Consider the following 18470-nt stretch of genomic DNA (forward strand, 5'->3'; position numbering starts at 1 on the left):
GTAGCTGCCCCTGTGCTGTTTTCCCTGAATAGCAGCCTGAGGTACATTGTAAGTAAAAATAAAAGAGGTAAGATCTCATGTTGAGAAGAATAGAGCAAGTCAGCATTGAGGCTTAAATCAGTGCTAGGGAGGGGGAGGAGGGAACTTGGTTGCAGGGTCTGAGTGACAGGAGCAAGTAAGGAAGTAGTTTAGAAGCCGACATACATGTTTGATTATCTTAATACTTTTTTCAGTTTTGTTAAAATTAATAACCTACTTCATACTTCCAGATCTTACAATATTGTTTGATTTCTATTCTAGATCATCTAGGGCATAATGTAGGTTCATGCAAAGTTGATGGTTTTGTTTACTCTGGCTTTCCTGGGAACAATAAATACCAACTAAAGTTTGTAAAGACTGTAGACAAGGACGAGGTGTGTCTTTTGACAAGTGTATTAAGAGTATATGAGTCAAAGGGAGGGGAGATAGAATTGAGAACAAAAGGAGATATTGCACATTTAACCAAGATCTGCCACAGCTCTGGGGAAACATATTGTCATTAAGTCTCTCAGAACTATGATTCTCAAACTGGAAAAAAAACCAAAACAACAAACCAAATAATTCAATAGCTGAATCCAACTGCTTATGTCATTCCGTTGCTTAAGGTTTTTGTTCCCTCAGGAGAGATGACATAACAGGTCACGGGTCCATTTCTCAGTTGTTTGAAGTTAAACTGCCATTGATCACAATCTATGCTAGTATAATGAAGTAAAGATGTATTTTCTTATTACATTACATTTGTCACAGGGCCAGTAACACATAGCTGAAAGACAATGCAGCCAACAGCATATAGTAACCTGTCAGTTGTCTTATCAAGAATTGGTAGAAGTTTTAAATTGTTTTTGGAACAGAAAAATTTGTCTTCCTATAGTAAGAGAATTAAAGGCATTTTGGAAATTTATGGATTCATTACCATGTTCACGCATCATAGCATTTTTACGTGATCTGTCTGCTATAGATACACCTCTGATCACATAAATACATGTGACTAACATCTTGGTGACCTTGGAATTCACTTGTGTTCATAAACAACTTGTTGTGTATCAGGCAGCTCTCTTTATTACCACATTACTAACACTGCAAACCCCAGTTATACCAGGTGTGACTTGCTCCTCTAGCTTGTATATGGCAGACTGTTAGGCTTAGGATTCTCTGATCTATTTCTGGGAAATGAAGGCTTTTTTTAAAAGGCATAGTGTGCCAGCTGATATATTCCTTACATCTTGTGTGAGAAATTCTGCGTTACCATTTAATTAGATTGAAACACTCCCAGTCATAAAAGAGACTGAGCTAGGAAAAAAGTCGTATGTATTTTACAATATACAAAACCAGACAATCCACTTGCAGAAATGTATAAAAGTTGTACATCCATGATATAAGAAAGCACAAAACCATAACAATATTTGAAGAAATATACTTCTCATATCATCTCCAGCTGAGATTCTTCAACTTTCTTACAACTCTGACAAAACAAACCTCTCCTGAATACCGTATACCTCAGGTTACATTCACTAAAGGGAAACCTATTTTGTTGGAACATTTTAGCTTTTATAGCCATTTTTTCCTTCTAAAGACCTCCAGGTGTTTCAGATAAATACAGTCATTCTCTCTGAAACATGTATTTCCTCCTTATCCAGGAGATAGTCTTACCACCATATGAGTATTAATTTCTTTAATATGAAGATGGTTTTGAGTTAGATAAGTTGTTATGTCTTCTAGTTCTGACAAAAGATGTACAATTCTTTATTTAAACCCCTCCCTTTTTTTGTAACTCAACAATTGTGATTCAGTAAGAAGTGTTTCAACCTGAATCTTACTTTAAATATCATGGAATATCCTGAGTTGGAACCAACTGGTGAGTAACATCAAATCTGTCTGAACATAAACATATATACTTAAAATGAAATATCTCTTGTAGGTGAGCTATTGATTATTGATTGGAAAAGAACCAGAAGTACTGAAGTTAACTGGGTTGGACTGAAAACTAGTTCAGGGTGATGGAATTTGGACAGCTTTCCTCCAAATGTGCTGCAATACTCCATTATATTAGTGTAGCACAGTGTTCAATATGCTTAACTTCAGCACCATTCTGAAAAGGTGAAGGATTTGATTTGGTTTGATTTGATTTGATAGGGAGATGAGTTAATTTCCATAGTTGACAGAATCTGTAATAGATAAGAAACAGAAGCCTGTTTTCCAGATTTCACATTACTTTTTCTAATGATCTCAGGCCAGTATATTATCCAGTTTGTTTATAGTCAAGGTATTGTACAACATTAACAAGAGATAATTAAAAGAGATAAATTACAGTAGTTGAATTTACTACAGATTCCAATAGCAAACACAGTATGTGAATTATACATTACACTTATAAACAGAGACACCAAAATTGTTTTCAAAAAGGCCAGATGTTGCTAGCCATTTAACTTAAGGAAGTCCTTCCTCTTCAGTATCTTTATATAATTTCTGAAAAGCAGCATTGCACTTGCTTAACTGCAAGGCAGGAGCAAATTTAAAAGGCAAATCTTAGCCAAAGATGAACTTTCATCAAAATGGTAAGGGAGTTTCTTGGTACCCTTGATTCTTTCAGACTTCCCGATTTTAATTAATCCTTTGTGGTTTAATTTACCATTCTCAGCCAGAACAAACTGGCAGAATCACAGGAAATTGACAGAGCAACACCTATGCTCAAGTTTTATGCTGCCAATCAATTTTAATGAGAAAATGATGCAAGAGCAATGTGAATGTCTGTTACATAAATGAACTGGTTCCATCAGAGTCTGGGATCAGGCAAATGACAGGTCTGATTCCCACTGTAAATCACAGCAATCCAAGAAGTATATGACCACTACTGATCCACTCACAAATACAGGGTGAGAGGACAGTCTCAGTTCCTTGCCCTGCAGTGCAGGAGACTGGAATAAGTCATGAATTGTTGATTTCCCATAAGGGGACAACTATCAGGGTATCAAGTTTTGTAACCTCTGATTTGAGATGCTAGAACAAATGAGAGATGAGGAGAAGAACTGTAAACCAGTATCAGTCTAGGCAGACTGGGGACCCTATTCTATTTCCCCCCTATTCTGTCTATCTTAATATGCTTTGCCATTCTTGCTTCACAAAGGTCTTGTGATAAGGTTCAGTATTTGTGGCAGATATGATAAATGTAGATTCAGGGTAATAGCAACAAATTATTTTAAAAAATACAGTAGAAGCTGTTAGATGAAAAAAATGGATCTTTATTTAACTTGCTTCTTAACCACTTTCTAGTTGTGTTAGTATAACTGAATTAAAATGATGTTTTGGATGTTTGGCTCACAATTACAATTTTAGTTAAAAAATCATCTATTATATTAACCTATCAATTAAATGAAACTTTGATATTGTGCATAGGTTTATACAGTGTTAAATTTCATGGCCAGTACTGGTCAGGATGTAGGAGAGATTTCAGGTTTTTTGTAAAGCGTCCATTTTATTTTCTATATGGTGGCATGTAGGCAATTCTAAAAATGTACCTTTCCATTTTTCCTTCCCATTTCTGTACTAGTACTAGTACAAAAACTGAAACAATATTCCTTTCCTATATTTTAAGTCCTTTCTGTTATTTCTTTTATTACTTCTGTTTTCAAAATCAATTCCACTTTTCATTTTCCTACACATTTTGAAATGTCATTAATATCTAATAAAAAAAAAAACCAAAACAAAAACAAAACCAAAAACCCTGGAACTAAGTAGGAAAGATATTTTTAAAGTATTAGAAAATGAAGAAACTAACAGCATAGATAAATAAAAGAAAAACCTTCCTGTTGTCTACTTTAGAACACTTCTTAAAGGAAGGCCAATTTTTCTAGTTAGTTGCTATAGAAATTAATGAGAGTAATATGCAAGGTTTAATTTTTATGTCTTTGGATTATTAATTGATGTTTTAAAAGTTTAAATCCAAAAGTCTTCGCATGTTTGGTCAAGTTACTGAGTTGAGTCAATGCCTGAGTTACTGGTGTTGATTTTAAATAAATCCTGGAAAATCTGGAAAAAGTGCATGCCTATCTATAACATGTTGCCTTGAATGCAGCAGGCAAGTTTCAGTGCTCACTAAATGTTATACAAAGGCAGAATTTGGTCCTTTTTGAATTAAGCATGTTCTGTTTGCCTTTGTGATATTTTGCACTATACTTGATATCTAATCCAGAAACATGGGTTATTAAGGAACAAATTTTTAGGGACGAAGAACCATGAATTCAACCACAGAATTCAGACTTTTTTTAAAAAAGATTAGTTTTTGTTTTCTGATTTATTTTTAGTGGGTTTGATACTCAAGTTCAGTTGTAGAAGAAGATGCAGAAGCAGAAGCAAATACAGAGCTGGGAGTAGAACTTGCTTAATTTCAGAGATCACTATGACCATTTCACATGATTTTGATGACTAGCAAGAGCCAAAACTCAGTTAGAGAAACTCTTATCTCCAGGTTGATTTTTGTCTTGGAATTATGCATTACTTTCCAAACTGTTTATGGTGTTCTCAGTAAATATAAATAAAAATGTTGTTAGAGTATTCAGAAATTTTTACCTTGGCCATTTTGTTTATTTTTAAAATATTCCAATTCAAAAAGTTTTGCAATCTTTTGCAGAGAGTTCTACAAACTGGACTGCAAAATGAGACTTATTTCACATTAGTAATGAAGATGTGGAAGATTACTGAACAGTGTATCCTGGTACATTGTAATATCTGTAGTGAGAATTTTTAGGATATATAAAATTTATCTTGGGGAGACGCAAATGAAAAGAGATTGTGCTATTCTTTGCATTCTGAGTTAATTATAATTTTTTAATATAAATCATAATCCAAAACCTAGTTATATTATTTATGAATCTGTATGAAATGACAACATCCAAGATCATTTCACTAGGAATTCAGTTCTAGGTTAATTATACCTAACAGCATCTCTAATTTGGGCTAGTCAGTAAGGGTTGTTAATAAATGGTTTGGCATATATGTGAACTTTTCCTAGCAGGTAAGTATCTATACTTATTTTTGTCAAGTATAAAGGGCATTTAAAGACCACAGTTACTATATGTCAAACATATCTGCATAGTTTCTGAATAGTTAATTGTATTAAATTAATTTTCTGGTGTTGCTGTGACCCTGACATTTTCAGGCAATTCAAGTATTACATTTTGTTAGCATATTAATGTATTTTTGAAAATGGAAGGACAGCCAGCTATATGTCTACATTTGAATACTCTGCTAATCACAAATGACTTTCTATTCTCAAAAACAGCAGAATAATAGAAGCTTACTTTTGATTGTATTTATCAACAGACTTCATGCTAGGCGTTTTTTTATAGCTAGTATAGCACTCCAAAGTCCAGTGATTGTGTGACCAAAGTGTTTATGATAGATCTGTGATCACAAAACGGAGAAGTATATATGTATTCTAATATTACTTTAGAGGAATCAAAATGCACATATCGGTGCAGGAGAAAAGATTAGGAGCCTAATCAGTGTCTGTGGAGGAGGAAACAGTACTGTTAAAATATTCACTTATAACAGCTGTTAAAATGTTCACCAGTAACAGTGTTTTGAGGAATATGCAGATAAATGGTTATTCCCAAACTAAGTTATTAATTTGCTACTTAGTATGCAAAATGGATCAAAGGTTGCTGCAGTGAATTTTCCCTACCAACCTGACATTCAGAGTCTTGAACAAACTTACATAGGCCCAGTAACTGTCATAAATGTTAAAACTATAGTTTATCTAACCTTTGGATTTATTGGGTCATTTTGTTTTCTGGTTTTTGCTTGCTTGTTTTTGCAATCCCAAGAATAAGGGCTTTTGTTTAAAAGCATACATGAAACAAATATAATTAAACATTAGTGAAACTTCTTAAATGAGTAAGAGAGAGAGGAGTAATCAGATCTCTAACAAGTTAATTTATGTAGCCAGTATTAAAATGCTGTTCAATATCTTGGTGTTTTAGGCAATTATGTGGTTCTCATGTCATTTTCCAACTCGGTGTAATTGTTTCTGTCCATGATCATATTGAATTTGCAACAGATCCTGCATCCTGTTAATTTGAATTTTTTTATTATTTACCATTAATAAAATGCAGGAAAAAATAGAGTAACAAATGTCTCTTGTAAAATGTGACACTTCATAGGACAATACATTTTTAAAGATTACCTGTATAATTTCTCATGATAACAGCAGCAAAAGCAGACTGCTGGGTGTAACACATCATACTTACTTGCTTGCTAAAGTGATGGGCAACAGAGGAAGAGAGACAGTCTTCTCTTGTGCATAATCAATATCAATAGTCTGTCAGCCCTCATGGTATATCAAATAATACTGTTCTTACATCTGAACCATAACTTTGAGGAGGGGAGTCCTTGGTTGAGGGGTTTGTTTCTTTCTGCGCTCCAGGAAGCCTCAGTGCAATCTTCTACAACGTATTTGCTACACAGAGTGCTGACCCTCCCTGTTCCAGCAGCTGAACTTTCCTGACTTCAAATGCCCCCTTAAACAGTTACACAACTTTCCATGTTGTCACTTTTCAAGTCTTAACAGCCTTAAGACTTCACTACTAAAGAAATAAGCAGTGAACTCTTAGTGAGCTTCTAGGAGGCCTCCCCTGGGTTGAAAGGCCCATTCATTTCAGTGCTTTGCTATGCCTGCTTCATTTCAGAGCAGTTGAACAGAGCAGAGGAAAATAAATTGCCTTGCTTCAGACATGCTTCAGACATGGCTGTGCTTGTGCAGCTCTGCTGGGAGAGAGTGGGCTCTCCTTTTCCGCAAGGCTGGGAGAAGCTTTTGGCAGCCCCTGTCAGAAAACCTGCGGGAGGAATGGAAACTGGGGCAGTTCTGAGAAGAACAAGGTTCTTACTTAAAGCTTGGAGATGCTCTCAGCCATCTGGTGGAAGGGATGGGGGAAAGGAAATTTTCCTTGCAACCCAGAGGCAGCTGTTGTGCATCTGGAACACTGAATGTTTTTGACACCATATCCACTGAACACTTTTAAAAGTGTCTTGGGTCAGTAAAGTGGTGTTTTGGATGTGTGTGTGTGCGCGTGTGTGTGTGTGCGCACAGGGGTGGCTCCTGTGAGAAACTGCTGGAAGCTCCCCAAGTTACAGTTCCAGCCCTTCCTCTGGCCAAGGCCAAGAAGATATGGGAAGCTGGATGCTACCCTGCGAAAAACATGTACAAGAAAGGTGACATGAAATGAAAGACCTGCAAGAGAAGAGAACTGAGGAGAGGAGAGGAGAGGAGAGGAGAGGAGAGGAGAGGAGAGGAGAGGAGAGGAGAGGAGAGGAGAGGAGAGGAGAGGAGAGGAGAGGAGAGGAGAGGAGAGGAGAGGGAGAGGAGAGGAGAGGAGAGGGAGAGGAGAGGGAGAGGACAGGCGAGGCAAGGAGAGCCGAGGAGAGGAGAGGAGGGGAGAGGGAGAGGCGAGGGAGAGGAGAGGAGAGGAGGGGAGAGGGAGAGGACAGGCAAGGTGAGGAGAGGCGAGGAGAGGATAGGGAGAGGGAGAGAAGAGGGAGAGGAGGGGAGAGGGAGAGGACAGGCGAGGCGAGACGAGGCGAGGGAGAGGGAGAGGCAAGGCGAGGAGAGGCACGGAGAGGAAGGGAGGGGAGGGGAGGGAAGAGGAGAGGAGCAGAGTGGAGAGGAGAATAAAACAATGCCAGAACAAAGACACCAAGGTGGGTGAAGAAGGAGGGGCGATAGGTGCCCAAGCAGAAATTTCCCCACTGCCCATGGTGACACGGCAGCTGCAGCCCATGGAGGAACACAGTGGAGCAGTCTGTTCCTGAAGGACTGCTGCTCATGGGAGAGACTCATGCCAGATAGGTTCATGAAGGACTCTCTCCCATGGGGGGACCCTGCATTGGTGTGGCGGAAGAACGTGAGGAGTCCTCCCCCTGAGAAGGAAAGGGGCAGAAACACCATGTGGGGAACTGACCCTAAACCCCCCCTGTGCCCTGAGCTGGGGGCAGCAGCGAAGGGATTCAGGCCTGGGAAGAAGGGAGGAGCAGAAGGGAAGGTATTAAGTTGTGTTTTCTCTTTCTCTTGGTAGATTAAGTTAATTATTTTCTCCACAAGTTGAACCTGTCTGGTTTTGCCCTTGCAAAACATTTTCACTACACTTGTGAGTGAAGACCTCCCTGACCTTGTCTCAATCAATGAGACTTTGGGTGGATTTTCTTCTCCCTATCCCAGACTGGTGGCGGGGGGGGGTTGTGAGTGGAGACATGGTTGGTACCCACTGGGCCTAAACAGCAACATCAAAATCAGAGAAAAGGCCAGAGGAGGAAGGTGAGAGATTTTATCTACCTCATCCAGGACATCAGAAATCTATTAAATAGTTTCAGTCTTTCAAAATGTCTTTTCCTTTTAAAGGAAAGGGCAGGTGGTTTTACTGCAAGGCTCTGGACAGAGCAAGAAGGTGTCACAACATGAAATGTGTCATACTGTCTGGTAAGGAAGAAGGCAAATGTACAGGCTAGAGGCCATGATACTTTTTATGACTTAAATGATAAGAAAAGGCTACTTTGGAAAAATCTCTTTCCATCAATTTGACTATTTTTGACCCCATTTAGACTTACACCATTCACAACAGCCTATGGCAGAATCTCACAGCTTATTTTTGTGCCATATGAAAAATACACCTTTTAGTTTGCCTTCATCTTCATGCTGATTTATGTAATTTCCTGTTCTTTTGGTCCTGTATTGTGAAAAACTGAAAACTGTATTTGTGCACTACTCTTCTAATTCTTCTTGATAGTGGGTTTTCCTGAGCAGATTGCTGATCTATATAGTCACTCTCTGTTCAGAAACTTTCATATGTATCATTATTCTTACTTATATTTTATGCATATTTTGAAATCCTCCTCTAAGGATTTTGTTTTTGCTATCCTAAGCAATGTAGGAAACACTGAGCCACTTCTGAATATTCTGGAGAACACAGACGCACAGAGGAGATTGCTGAGGGAATTTTGTAGGGACTCTCCATATTGAGAAAGTTCCGATGTTTCTGCTTCTATTTTAACATTTTCCTTCATTTATTGAAAGCCTGCCTTGTTATCCAGAGGTGACCAAGTTACTTTAGAATTTTTAGTATAGAAACTTATCTTTCTGTTTGTTTGTTTTTTCTGCTACTTTTCACTTTGTTAATTCATTATAAAACATTTTCCAGTAATAATTCAATTTGAGACAGATCTCTGGTATATCTCTACTAAAAAGGGGTTCTGGCATGGAAACCTCCCAAAGCTCCTCTACATTAAATTTTGATTTGGAGAGTTTATTTACATTTCCTACTAGAGCCTTATCTCTTTGAACACTCCTTTTATACTTTGATGGTCTATTGGCCCTGCAGCCTTTCTGGCAGGCTTACTGCTCCTGTTGGATTTTAAAAAGCATTTAATGCTTGCCATTATGCTTTTAGAAAATTGTTCCTCAAGATCTTTTTATTTTTCTTTACCTGGCCTGCTTTACCAAGGTTTTACTGCCAACATTTATATAACTTCTTATTTTCTTCATTTGGACAGGACTTCAACTTTTAAATTATGTCTTTTAGCCTTTATAAACATTTTGTACCTTGCTATTTAAACAATCCAGGTTTTGAGGGTCTCTGTAGTCCTTTTTTTTATCTCCTAGTAGTTTGATTATGTTTTATGTGAACCTCTGACAGCTTGTTTTAAGTATTCATGTGCATATGCTTTACCCTTTGGGATATTCCTTTTAAAGAGTCCCTTTGTTTTTATGTAGTGCTTCTGTACAAAATGATTACCTCAATGCCTTTTGTTTTTTGTTTCTGCAGTTATTTAAACCTGCAGGAATCTAACTACATGGTCAGTGTTAGGAATGGGTCTACTGCAGTGTTAAGGGCCAAGCAAAGATGGGCTTATGACTAGCAGTCACTTAAGTTCCTCAGGTTATACCTTCTTCTGCTGTTACTGTGTTTTATTCCAAAGTAGTCCCCCAAGTCCTCATTCAAATGTATCAGTGGCTTTCATCTTCATAGGCAGTCCTAGCAGATCATTTTTTCTATTTTGACAAGAAATTTATCATATGAACTATGGAGTCTTACTGCTACATGGCCCTATGGACAGGTATACGTGATCTGGTCTGACCAGGAACTGGTCCCAGTCCTCTAGTCCAGTCCATGAGGACTCTGTTGCAACATTTTGTGTAGTTTGTTCATATATCATAGCACCTGTCAACATAGTATCAGTGCTAATTGTTCAGATAGCAAGATATGCATAACAATTTCTTTTCCTGTGTTTTTTCACTGCTTCTACAGTGATTCCCATTTTTAGTACATCCTTAGGCATCTTTGAAACATGATTAATGGTAGTAAGCTCTTGAGCAGGGAATTAGTAAACTTAAAAGTAGACTTTTCAACTGTATCTTGCTTTGATTTCTTTTCACATTCATATTTTAAAATAAAATTTAATTAGAGAAAAAATGGAGACCAGAGCAGTTCTTCAAGATTAGGGTTAAAGTACCTTACTTAATTATTTTTAAAACTGATCACAAGGGCAACAAGCAAAAGAAGTATATATTTTCTCCTTTGCAGGTACCTGGACCTGTCTACAATTTCACTGGCTGTATACAAGTCATAGAAATCAATAATGTGGGACCTTTCAACTTCTCTAATGCTGTGGGAAGAAATAATGTTGAAAATTGCAGGTAAACTACCATCTGTGCCTTTTCAAATTGGAAGAAACTGTGTTGATTTTGCTTTTTTCCTTAAATAGGATGACTATTTTAGATAATTTCAATGAAGGTTACAGAAAAAAAAAAACTATCTAGATGGATATTGTGCTTTCTTCTATGTGTCTGAAGCCTTTTCTTTATGTGTGATGCTTTTTGCCAAGTAGTTCAATTAAGCTTGACAGCTTATTTAGAATAAGTTTTCACCCACTAAATTCTGAAACATGCTATACTAAGCAAGATAATCTGTAACAAGCAGAGGGAGATTGGGGTGGTGTGCTGGTTGTTTCTACTCATGGTTTTGGGATTTCCATTAGTCTTGTAAAAAATACTAGTGACTTGCTACTAAGGCTACTATATATGAGTTTGTGAAAAATGCTTTTGAATATTTAAAAAACCTCACTTGATTTCACTTTTGCTTATTCCCATTGCTGTTGGTCATGCATTGATTGAAATAAAAGGGTATACAGAGCCAGTGTTGTAGATGAAAATGTCTGGACACAGGAAAGTGGAAAAAAAAAGAAAATAGAGATGAATTGCATTTGCAGACCATTAAGTCTTTCATAACTGAGTATGATTTTAGTCATAGGAAAAATTCCCTGTATTCCTGGAGAATTGTGCATAAGCCTTTTTACATTATTTTTTTCCTAAAATTTGGAGAATAGCTTAATTAAAGTTCCTGTCCTTATTTAAACAGTGTCTTAGAAAGCAAGTGGTAGCTGACTAGTTCATTAATTAAAGGATCCATGAGAACTGGACTCTGCACTCACTTCTACCTCTAGCCTCTGAGTGAATTTACACACATCATACTCAGAGTTATGGAAGGAGGGTAAACATCAAACCCATTATCTAATCAACCAGCTGCCTCAAGTCCTAGGCATCAAAGTTTTGTCAGTGAAACTTACTCTGAATATTCAGCTTATTACACCTGCAAAGACCTGCCACTGTTTTTGTCTAGAAGAGCAGCTCAGTGTCATCTCCTGTCCAAACAGGACAAAAATAATCCTTTAATATCCTTTGAATTCCCAAGACATTTTGTTTGAAGATGTTCTGGTAGTAAATCCTGCACACAATACAGCACTTTGACCTCTATGATGAAAAATCCAGCTAAGAGAGAAGAGATGGCTCCACTTTGCTTTTCTGCGAAGCCTTTCACTCATCAGAACTGTGGTCTCCTCCAAAATGGGGCACATACTCTTGTCTTTGGAACTATACCGCTGTGTGGAATAGAAATTCATGGAGGTGAAGGGCTACTTTATGCCTTTAATTCAAGTATTAACCATTGAGTAGTTTATATAACAATTCATTTAAGAACCAATAACATTCAAGAACCTGGATAGACTGGAAGAATGCTTATAAGCAAATTCATCTTGGATGCTTTAAAGCCTTCTTTTATTTAGAATGCTATATTATCTGTTATACTATATAGAATTATAGGCCAAGATTTATTGTAATTTTTCTTGATTCCAGTACTTCTTAGTGGATTAACATAGAAATATGGCTAATACAGTATAATACAGATAGTAAAGTTTGGTTTGTTTGGATCAGAACTCAGCAATTACAGTCTAGGGCAGTTTCTTGCAATTGCTTAGTGGGTATCTGTAATGGATTAGGTTAGTAAAATTACATGATATTTTGTACACACAAACATTGAAAATAATCTTATAGATAAAAGGATGGTAGAAGGATTTTTCTTGTAAAATATATTCCTTTTACCTCTGTGCTTGTTCCTGAATGCTCTAGATGAGCCAGGCACTGTCCAGCCCCACATAGTCCACACAGAGCTGGCTCCATCCTGATCCAAATCACAGCTCTTCCTGAGAAAAGCTGGGAAACAGAATTGAAACTAGTCCGAATTTCCCTTGGTGTCATGGTTTTCCCATAGAGTTGAGTGCAGGAATGTCTGGCAAGCATTCTCTAATTCTCTGCACTGTGATACTCTAATTTCATATCTGCCCACACATGGGAGCTTACATCATCCTTTGCTCTTCACTTTAGGTATAACTCACATGCATCCTGACTGTCATCAGTCTTTACATATAAATTCTGCTTCCCAGAAAACATCTGGGAAATTCAGCTGCCATTCTTTTTTTGCAAGACAAGCTTATTCAGGAAAAGGGTTTTGTTTTGAGAAGGAAGGAGAAAATGCTTGAGGAGAGCTGGTTAAATAGGCCAATAATATATTATATATATTGCAAACACGAGTAGCTGGTAAGTGTTAGAATGCCTGGTGTACCTACATTGTATTTTCAGAATTTGTATGATTCTGTTGATGCAATAGTGCTATGATTAGAGCTGCCTGGCAGTAACAGAGCACTCTACAACATGGCAGACAAAGCAACATATTTTTTTCCTGTATTTATCATCCACTGACACGAAGTATTTCTGGTTTTGCTGTTGTAATTTTTCTGTAATTGACCTTCCACCTTTCATCACCTGCTTTTAGACTTTAATCCTTTTGAATGCCTCTCCATTTGCATATTTAGCCATACTTTAGTCTTATTCATTTAGCCTGATGAGGTTTTTGTTTCTTGGTGCCCCAGCAGCATGGTTTACTTCATTATTGTGGTGTAGGTCAGCCAAAAGGACACATGCGGAAACTATTTAGTGTTTAGGCTTGTGAGTAAATTTTAAGCTTATGAATTTTTAATGGCATTGAAATTTACTCAAATGTGTTCTGCTATTTTTTTAAGTGGATCTGTTTGAATTTTAAAATACCAAAAGGATGAGCTAACATGTGCAAGGAATATAGAGAGCTTTCAAAAACAAATTTTAGATACAGTTCATTAACCTTTTCAAAACTATTGGCATCAACTATTTCAGGGAATTTCATATGATATTAAATATTCTTATTTGATATCTCAGACAATAATGTAATTTAAGCTACTGTTTAAAATTTTTGAGGATGAAGAAATGTAAAAAATGAAGCCATAACAGTAATCTCACTGTATGTATCTGAATATCTGCTGTCTAAATTGCCCTGAATATTTGGGGCAAGAATGCTGTTTGTTCCTTTAGAATTCATATTTTGTAATGCAAGAACATACACTGCGAAGAAATGAAGAGTATTTCACCTTCACACTACTAAATGAGAGTTGGGAGCAGCATGGAAATTGTCTTTCATGTAATTTTGTAAGCAGGTGCTAAGTTGTGCTTAAATTCAAGAGGATGATTGATAAGTTGGCTAAGATCAAAGACCTTAAATCTTGCAATAATCCTGATCGTTCTGAAAGATACAGGATTTCTGTGTGTACTCAGAAGCACTGAGGCGCTTCAAGCGTGAGACTTTAACACAGTTAATCTGCAAGGTCATGGCCCAGATCATCCTGCTAATCACATGCATCACTGTTAAAGCCCAGAGTTCATAGATGCACTATAATACATGATACCACAGGGAGGAGAGAACAGCTAGGAGGGATGTGTTCCACTGAGGGCATATCAGAGCTTCCTGACATAAGATGTAACCAAAGTGGAATAGGAAATGGTAGAGTAATTTATGGGTGGGAGAATGAATTTAAGTTGACTCTGAGACCAGATTTTCAGGCACAGAAGTCCTCTGAGCTATGCAATTTTTTTTTGCTTTCAGGAAGGGTTATAACACAATTGTATTAATTAGTAAAAGTCAGCCTCCAGTATGTATTTTCCTAGAATTACACTGGACTCTATACTCATCTAAATCTTGTCAAGGTTTATATTAAGATTATGTTTAAACTATTCCTGACTCAGAGCTATGAATATATAAGCAATTTGGAAAGCAATCAGGTAGTGGCCAACTTAAGTAGAAGAGACAATTGGAAATAACAGATCTATTAAGAAATATTTTTTTTCCCCTCGTTCTGAAGCAAATAAGATACTTGTAAGGTTTTAATGTCATATAAAGATCCTGTAAGTATTTCAGAAAATTTCACTGGAATGGATTTGTGGGGCAAATGTCTATCACTTCCAGGAAGTGGTCAGATGACAGATATAAACGAAGCTTTGAGTCCCAGTATTAAAAGCTGACGTTTACTGCTGCTCACTTCTGTTTTAGTGTCTGAGAGTTTGATCCATTTCGTGTTCCTCTAAGAGTTTACTGCCTGTAGTAATTTCAAAAGTCCTGAACACACACACACACACACACATAAAATGCATACATATATATATACATCTACATATGCCTATGTGCATGCATATGCATATACATCTATCCAAGCCATGATTTGTCGGGGTATTTTTAAGTTCCTTAGTGGGAATACACACAATACTGTTTGATGTTTTCCTAAACTGTTACTTCTAAATATAAATCTCAAGGCTAATTTGCACTCACAGACAGGATCTAATAATCTGAGTTCTTCATTACTGCCCATTGGACAGATTTTCAGTTAATTTTTTAAAAGATTTTATTTTGCTGATGTATTATCACAAGATGTTTTTTCCAGGCTGAATCTGAGCTTCATTTCAGCAAAGAGCCTGATAGCTATTTGCATTTTAAAAAAGAGGCTCTTGAATGTGCATTACTCAAATTCCATTCCATCATGAGGACTGATGAGTTTCCTAATGCATGGCAATTTTCTCAGGAGCTATGCAATGCGTTTTGGAGATCTCTACAGGTTTTCAGTAAGCCCTCAGTTCCACTTTCACCTTGCTTATCCAAATTTCAACAAGCTCTAAATTCACTTCATTATGTGTGAGTACTTCATTTCCCATTCTGTATTTTTTGGTGATAATTTTAGAAAAATCCCAACCAAACCCCTTACAACTTTGTGAAGTTTAGTTTCCTGTGCAGTTTCTCAGCATACCTCTTCCTCTATAGAACTTACTGCTCTTCAATAATTGTATAAAACATCAAAACTCAAAGCATCTGACACCAGGCACCTGAGGTGTTTACCTCATCAGAGGCATCTGGTGGTGAATACTGTATGAGTTCATTGTAAAAGTCCATGCAAGACTCGTGTAAGGTTAGAGTTTCTTCATATGAATCTCCCTGAGCTGAAAAACTTAATGTTTTAATGAATATAAATTCAATCAAATGTACAAGTTGACTTAAACCAGAAGGGGAAATCACATAATTCCAAACATAGGGTCTTCTGTATCTTTACATCTTAGTTTATGAATAAATGCAAGATATGATGAGAAACATTGAGCTACTGTTATAAGTGAAAAAAAGATCATTTAGTCTTTAAGTTACACACTTACATCTCAGCATAGATAGTAAAAAGTACTATTCAATGGTGTTGAAGAAAATAATTAAATAAACAATACTGACAATTCTTGGTTATATTTATTCACAGGTTTTCTGTGATTAACAGAGATTGGACTAAATTTTCTGAAATACAGAATTGAAAATAAATGTTCAGAATTGTCATTCATGTTCACCACATGTATGCTTCATGTTATCCTCATTGCAATTCTGTACATTTTAAACAAAGACAGTGACGACAAACATTCGTTCTTTATACATTTATTTTGTTACTTTTTTCTCTCTCATATATTGCTTTTGCTGGCTGATAACCTTTTCTGTGTATTTCTAATCACTCCTTCCTCCTTTTCCAGTGCCTGAGCTGCTTTTGTATACTTTCATCCTCATTGCTTGATTTGCCCTTCTGGATTTCCCTCATCTTTTGCAACATTTGTTTGCAGTGTTTTCTTTGTCTTTGTGAGTTTTTCTGTCCTGTGAAATTTCCTTTCTGTTCTGTGTGTGTACATGAATTCTGGGTATTTTTCTTCCTGCTTTGCCATTCCTGTTCAGATGATGACTTTTCAGTGATACAGACTTCAATGTTGAAAAAGAATATAAAAGCAAAGTGAGAGATCTAATCTTCCCTACTGTTACAAATCTTCAAAATCACTGCAAATTGTTGTGTAAGCCTTTAGATCAATCTTTTGAAGTATCTTGTGGAAATTGTTTGTGATGGATATTAGATAAATCCCTGTGTCAAATATATGCAGGTGAGATAATGTGTGATAATATTTGTTAATATTACATTTCTCTCCCTTTTTCTGGAAGATATTCCCTCTTTCCAGGGTACTACAAAACTAACATCCATCTTTCCTGGGGCAACTCACTCCTTCTAAAATGTTAATGATAGGGTTTTTGTGATGTTTTTCTTGACTTACTAACCCCTCTGTAATTTTATGTGTATGCATTATACCAAGAGGATTGTTTCTTAATTCTGTCAACAGAATTCAGTGACAGTTACTGTCTGTGTGTGTGTCTGTATTGAGTAGATATAATTAGATCTTGATTTCTGCTGAAATTCCTAGGTACCTGCATGGGAGACAATAAGACTTAAAGGATACCATGCATGGTTTCAGTCTTCTTTTACCAAGGAGGCATTTGCAAGTATATATGTCAATGTACACATGCCAGTGCATGCTTCTAAGGCAGTGTGCCTCAAATAAATAATAGCTTAGTTATATATTTTGGAAAACCATCTGACAGAGTTGTACAGAAAGGAAATTTTGTAATGAATAAGACTCATTCTTGTACATTAAATTGTCTTCACTACTTCTATGTGTGCTTCATTATTTTATAACGTTTGTTTCATGTGCTGAAGAAAGTATGAAGTAAGATGGTGCTGGAGAAATGCTGGTTTGCACTCATGTCATCTTTGTATATTATTTTATTGTGCAGTAATATTGAGTATCTCCAGTTACTGGTGATTCTTACTCTATGTATTACTAAATTTATAATTGGAATTTAAATATCTTCTTTCACCCCAACTAATTAGCCATCGTTGCATTTAAACTGATGCCTTTATACATCAGTAAAGCAAAGTACTGACCTTTAGTCAGAACACTTGTAGTATAGAACTGAATATTACACCAATACTTTAGAAAGGAGAAGTATGTGCTAAAGAGTTACGTTACAAAAAAACCCAAAACAACCAAAAAACTGTGTTTGCTATGGCCTTTTTGCTTTAAGGTAGATTCAAAGATCCACATAGAACTGTGATTTGTGTATAAAGTCACTGTATCTATTTCTTAAAACATGGATATGAGAGGGATTGACTATCAGGTGTCTGGTCAGTAGAAAATCACAAGTGCTTAGTTGAGAGATAGGAGTTAAGGATGTGACTAACTTTGTGGACCACCATGAGGTAGTTCAGAAATTCCAGAAGACATTACAGCCTAAAGAGCACAGTGAATTCTCTGTACTTGGAGTTTTTTCAGTGTCAAGAATGATCAGAATTAGAAGGCTGTCAAGATATTTTAAGCTTTTTTTACCTATGGATTATATGGTACATTTTATGTTGCTCTAGGTTAATAACAGATTTCATTGCTTTCTGCCAAGTTGCCTTATGTATTTATACTTTCCTAGAAATTCTGTCATCCACACAACAACTATTCTTAAACATGTTTAGCTTTTGAAATCTAAAACCAGAAAAAAATTCCATCAAGAAAATATATTTTTAAGATTTATGAGAAATACTTTTTGTTTCAGATTTCAGAACAATCTATCCTAAAAACAAAATAATATTATTGTATTAAATACATGAAAATAAAAGATTTTTGTTAGAATTTAAAAATAAAAAAAAAATTAAAAAAAAAAGAAGGATGGGATCAAGAACATCACAACTTTCCTACAAAGCTGAAGCAGATTCATAAAATAAAATCTAAATCAAAAGCGGTTTTTTAAAGTTCCTAAAACTTCACTGCATGTATTTTTCAGAGCATTGATGTGTCATAGCCATTGTAAAACTCAGTGGAAATTTCACCTAAATGCTTAAGAGAAATTATCTTAGTG

General features: G+C 36.3%; 1 protein-coding gene across 3 annotated transcripts in view; it reads left to right on the forward strand.

Annotated features, from left to right (window-relative positions):
- The window catches only part of EYS (eyes shut homolog), a 724585-nt gene that overhangs the window by 503072 nt on the left and 203043 nt on the right, over positions 1-18470 (forward strand). For all 3 annotated transcript variants that reach the window (XR_011725383.1, XM_071741624.1, XM_071741625.1), the window contains exon 35: positions 10608-10720. Coding sequence is in view for 2 of the 3 variants with exons in the window: in XM_071741624.1 (XP_071597725.1) it covers positions 10608-10720 (113 nt within the window). In the remaining variant the exon portion in view is untranslated. The remainder of the gene's footprint in view (positions 1-10607; positions 10721-18470) is intronic.

This window comes from Heliangelus exortis, chromosome 3, assembly GCF_036169615.1.
Source record: "Heliangelus exortis chromosome 3, bHelExo1.hap1, whole genome shotgun sequence".
Lineage (NCBI taxonomy): Eukaryota > Metazoa > Chordata > Aves > Apodiformes > Trochilidae > Heliangelus > Heliangelus exortis.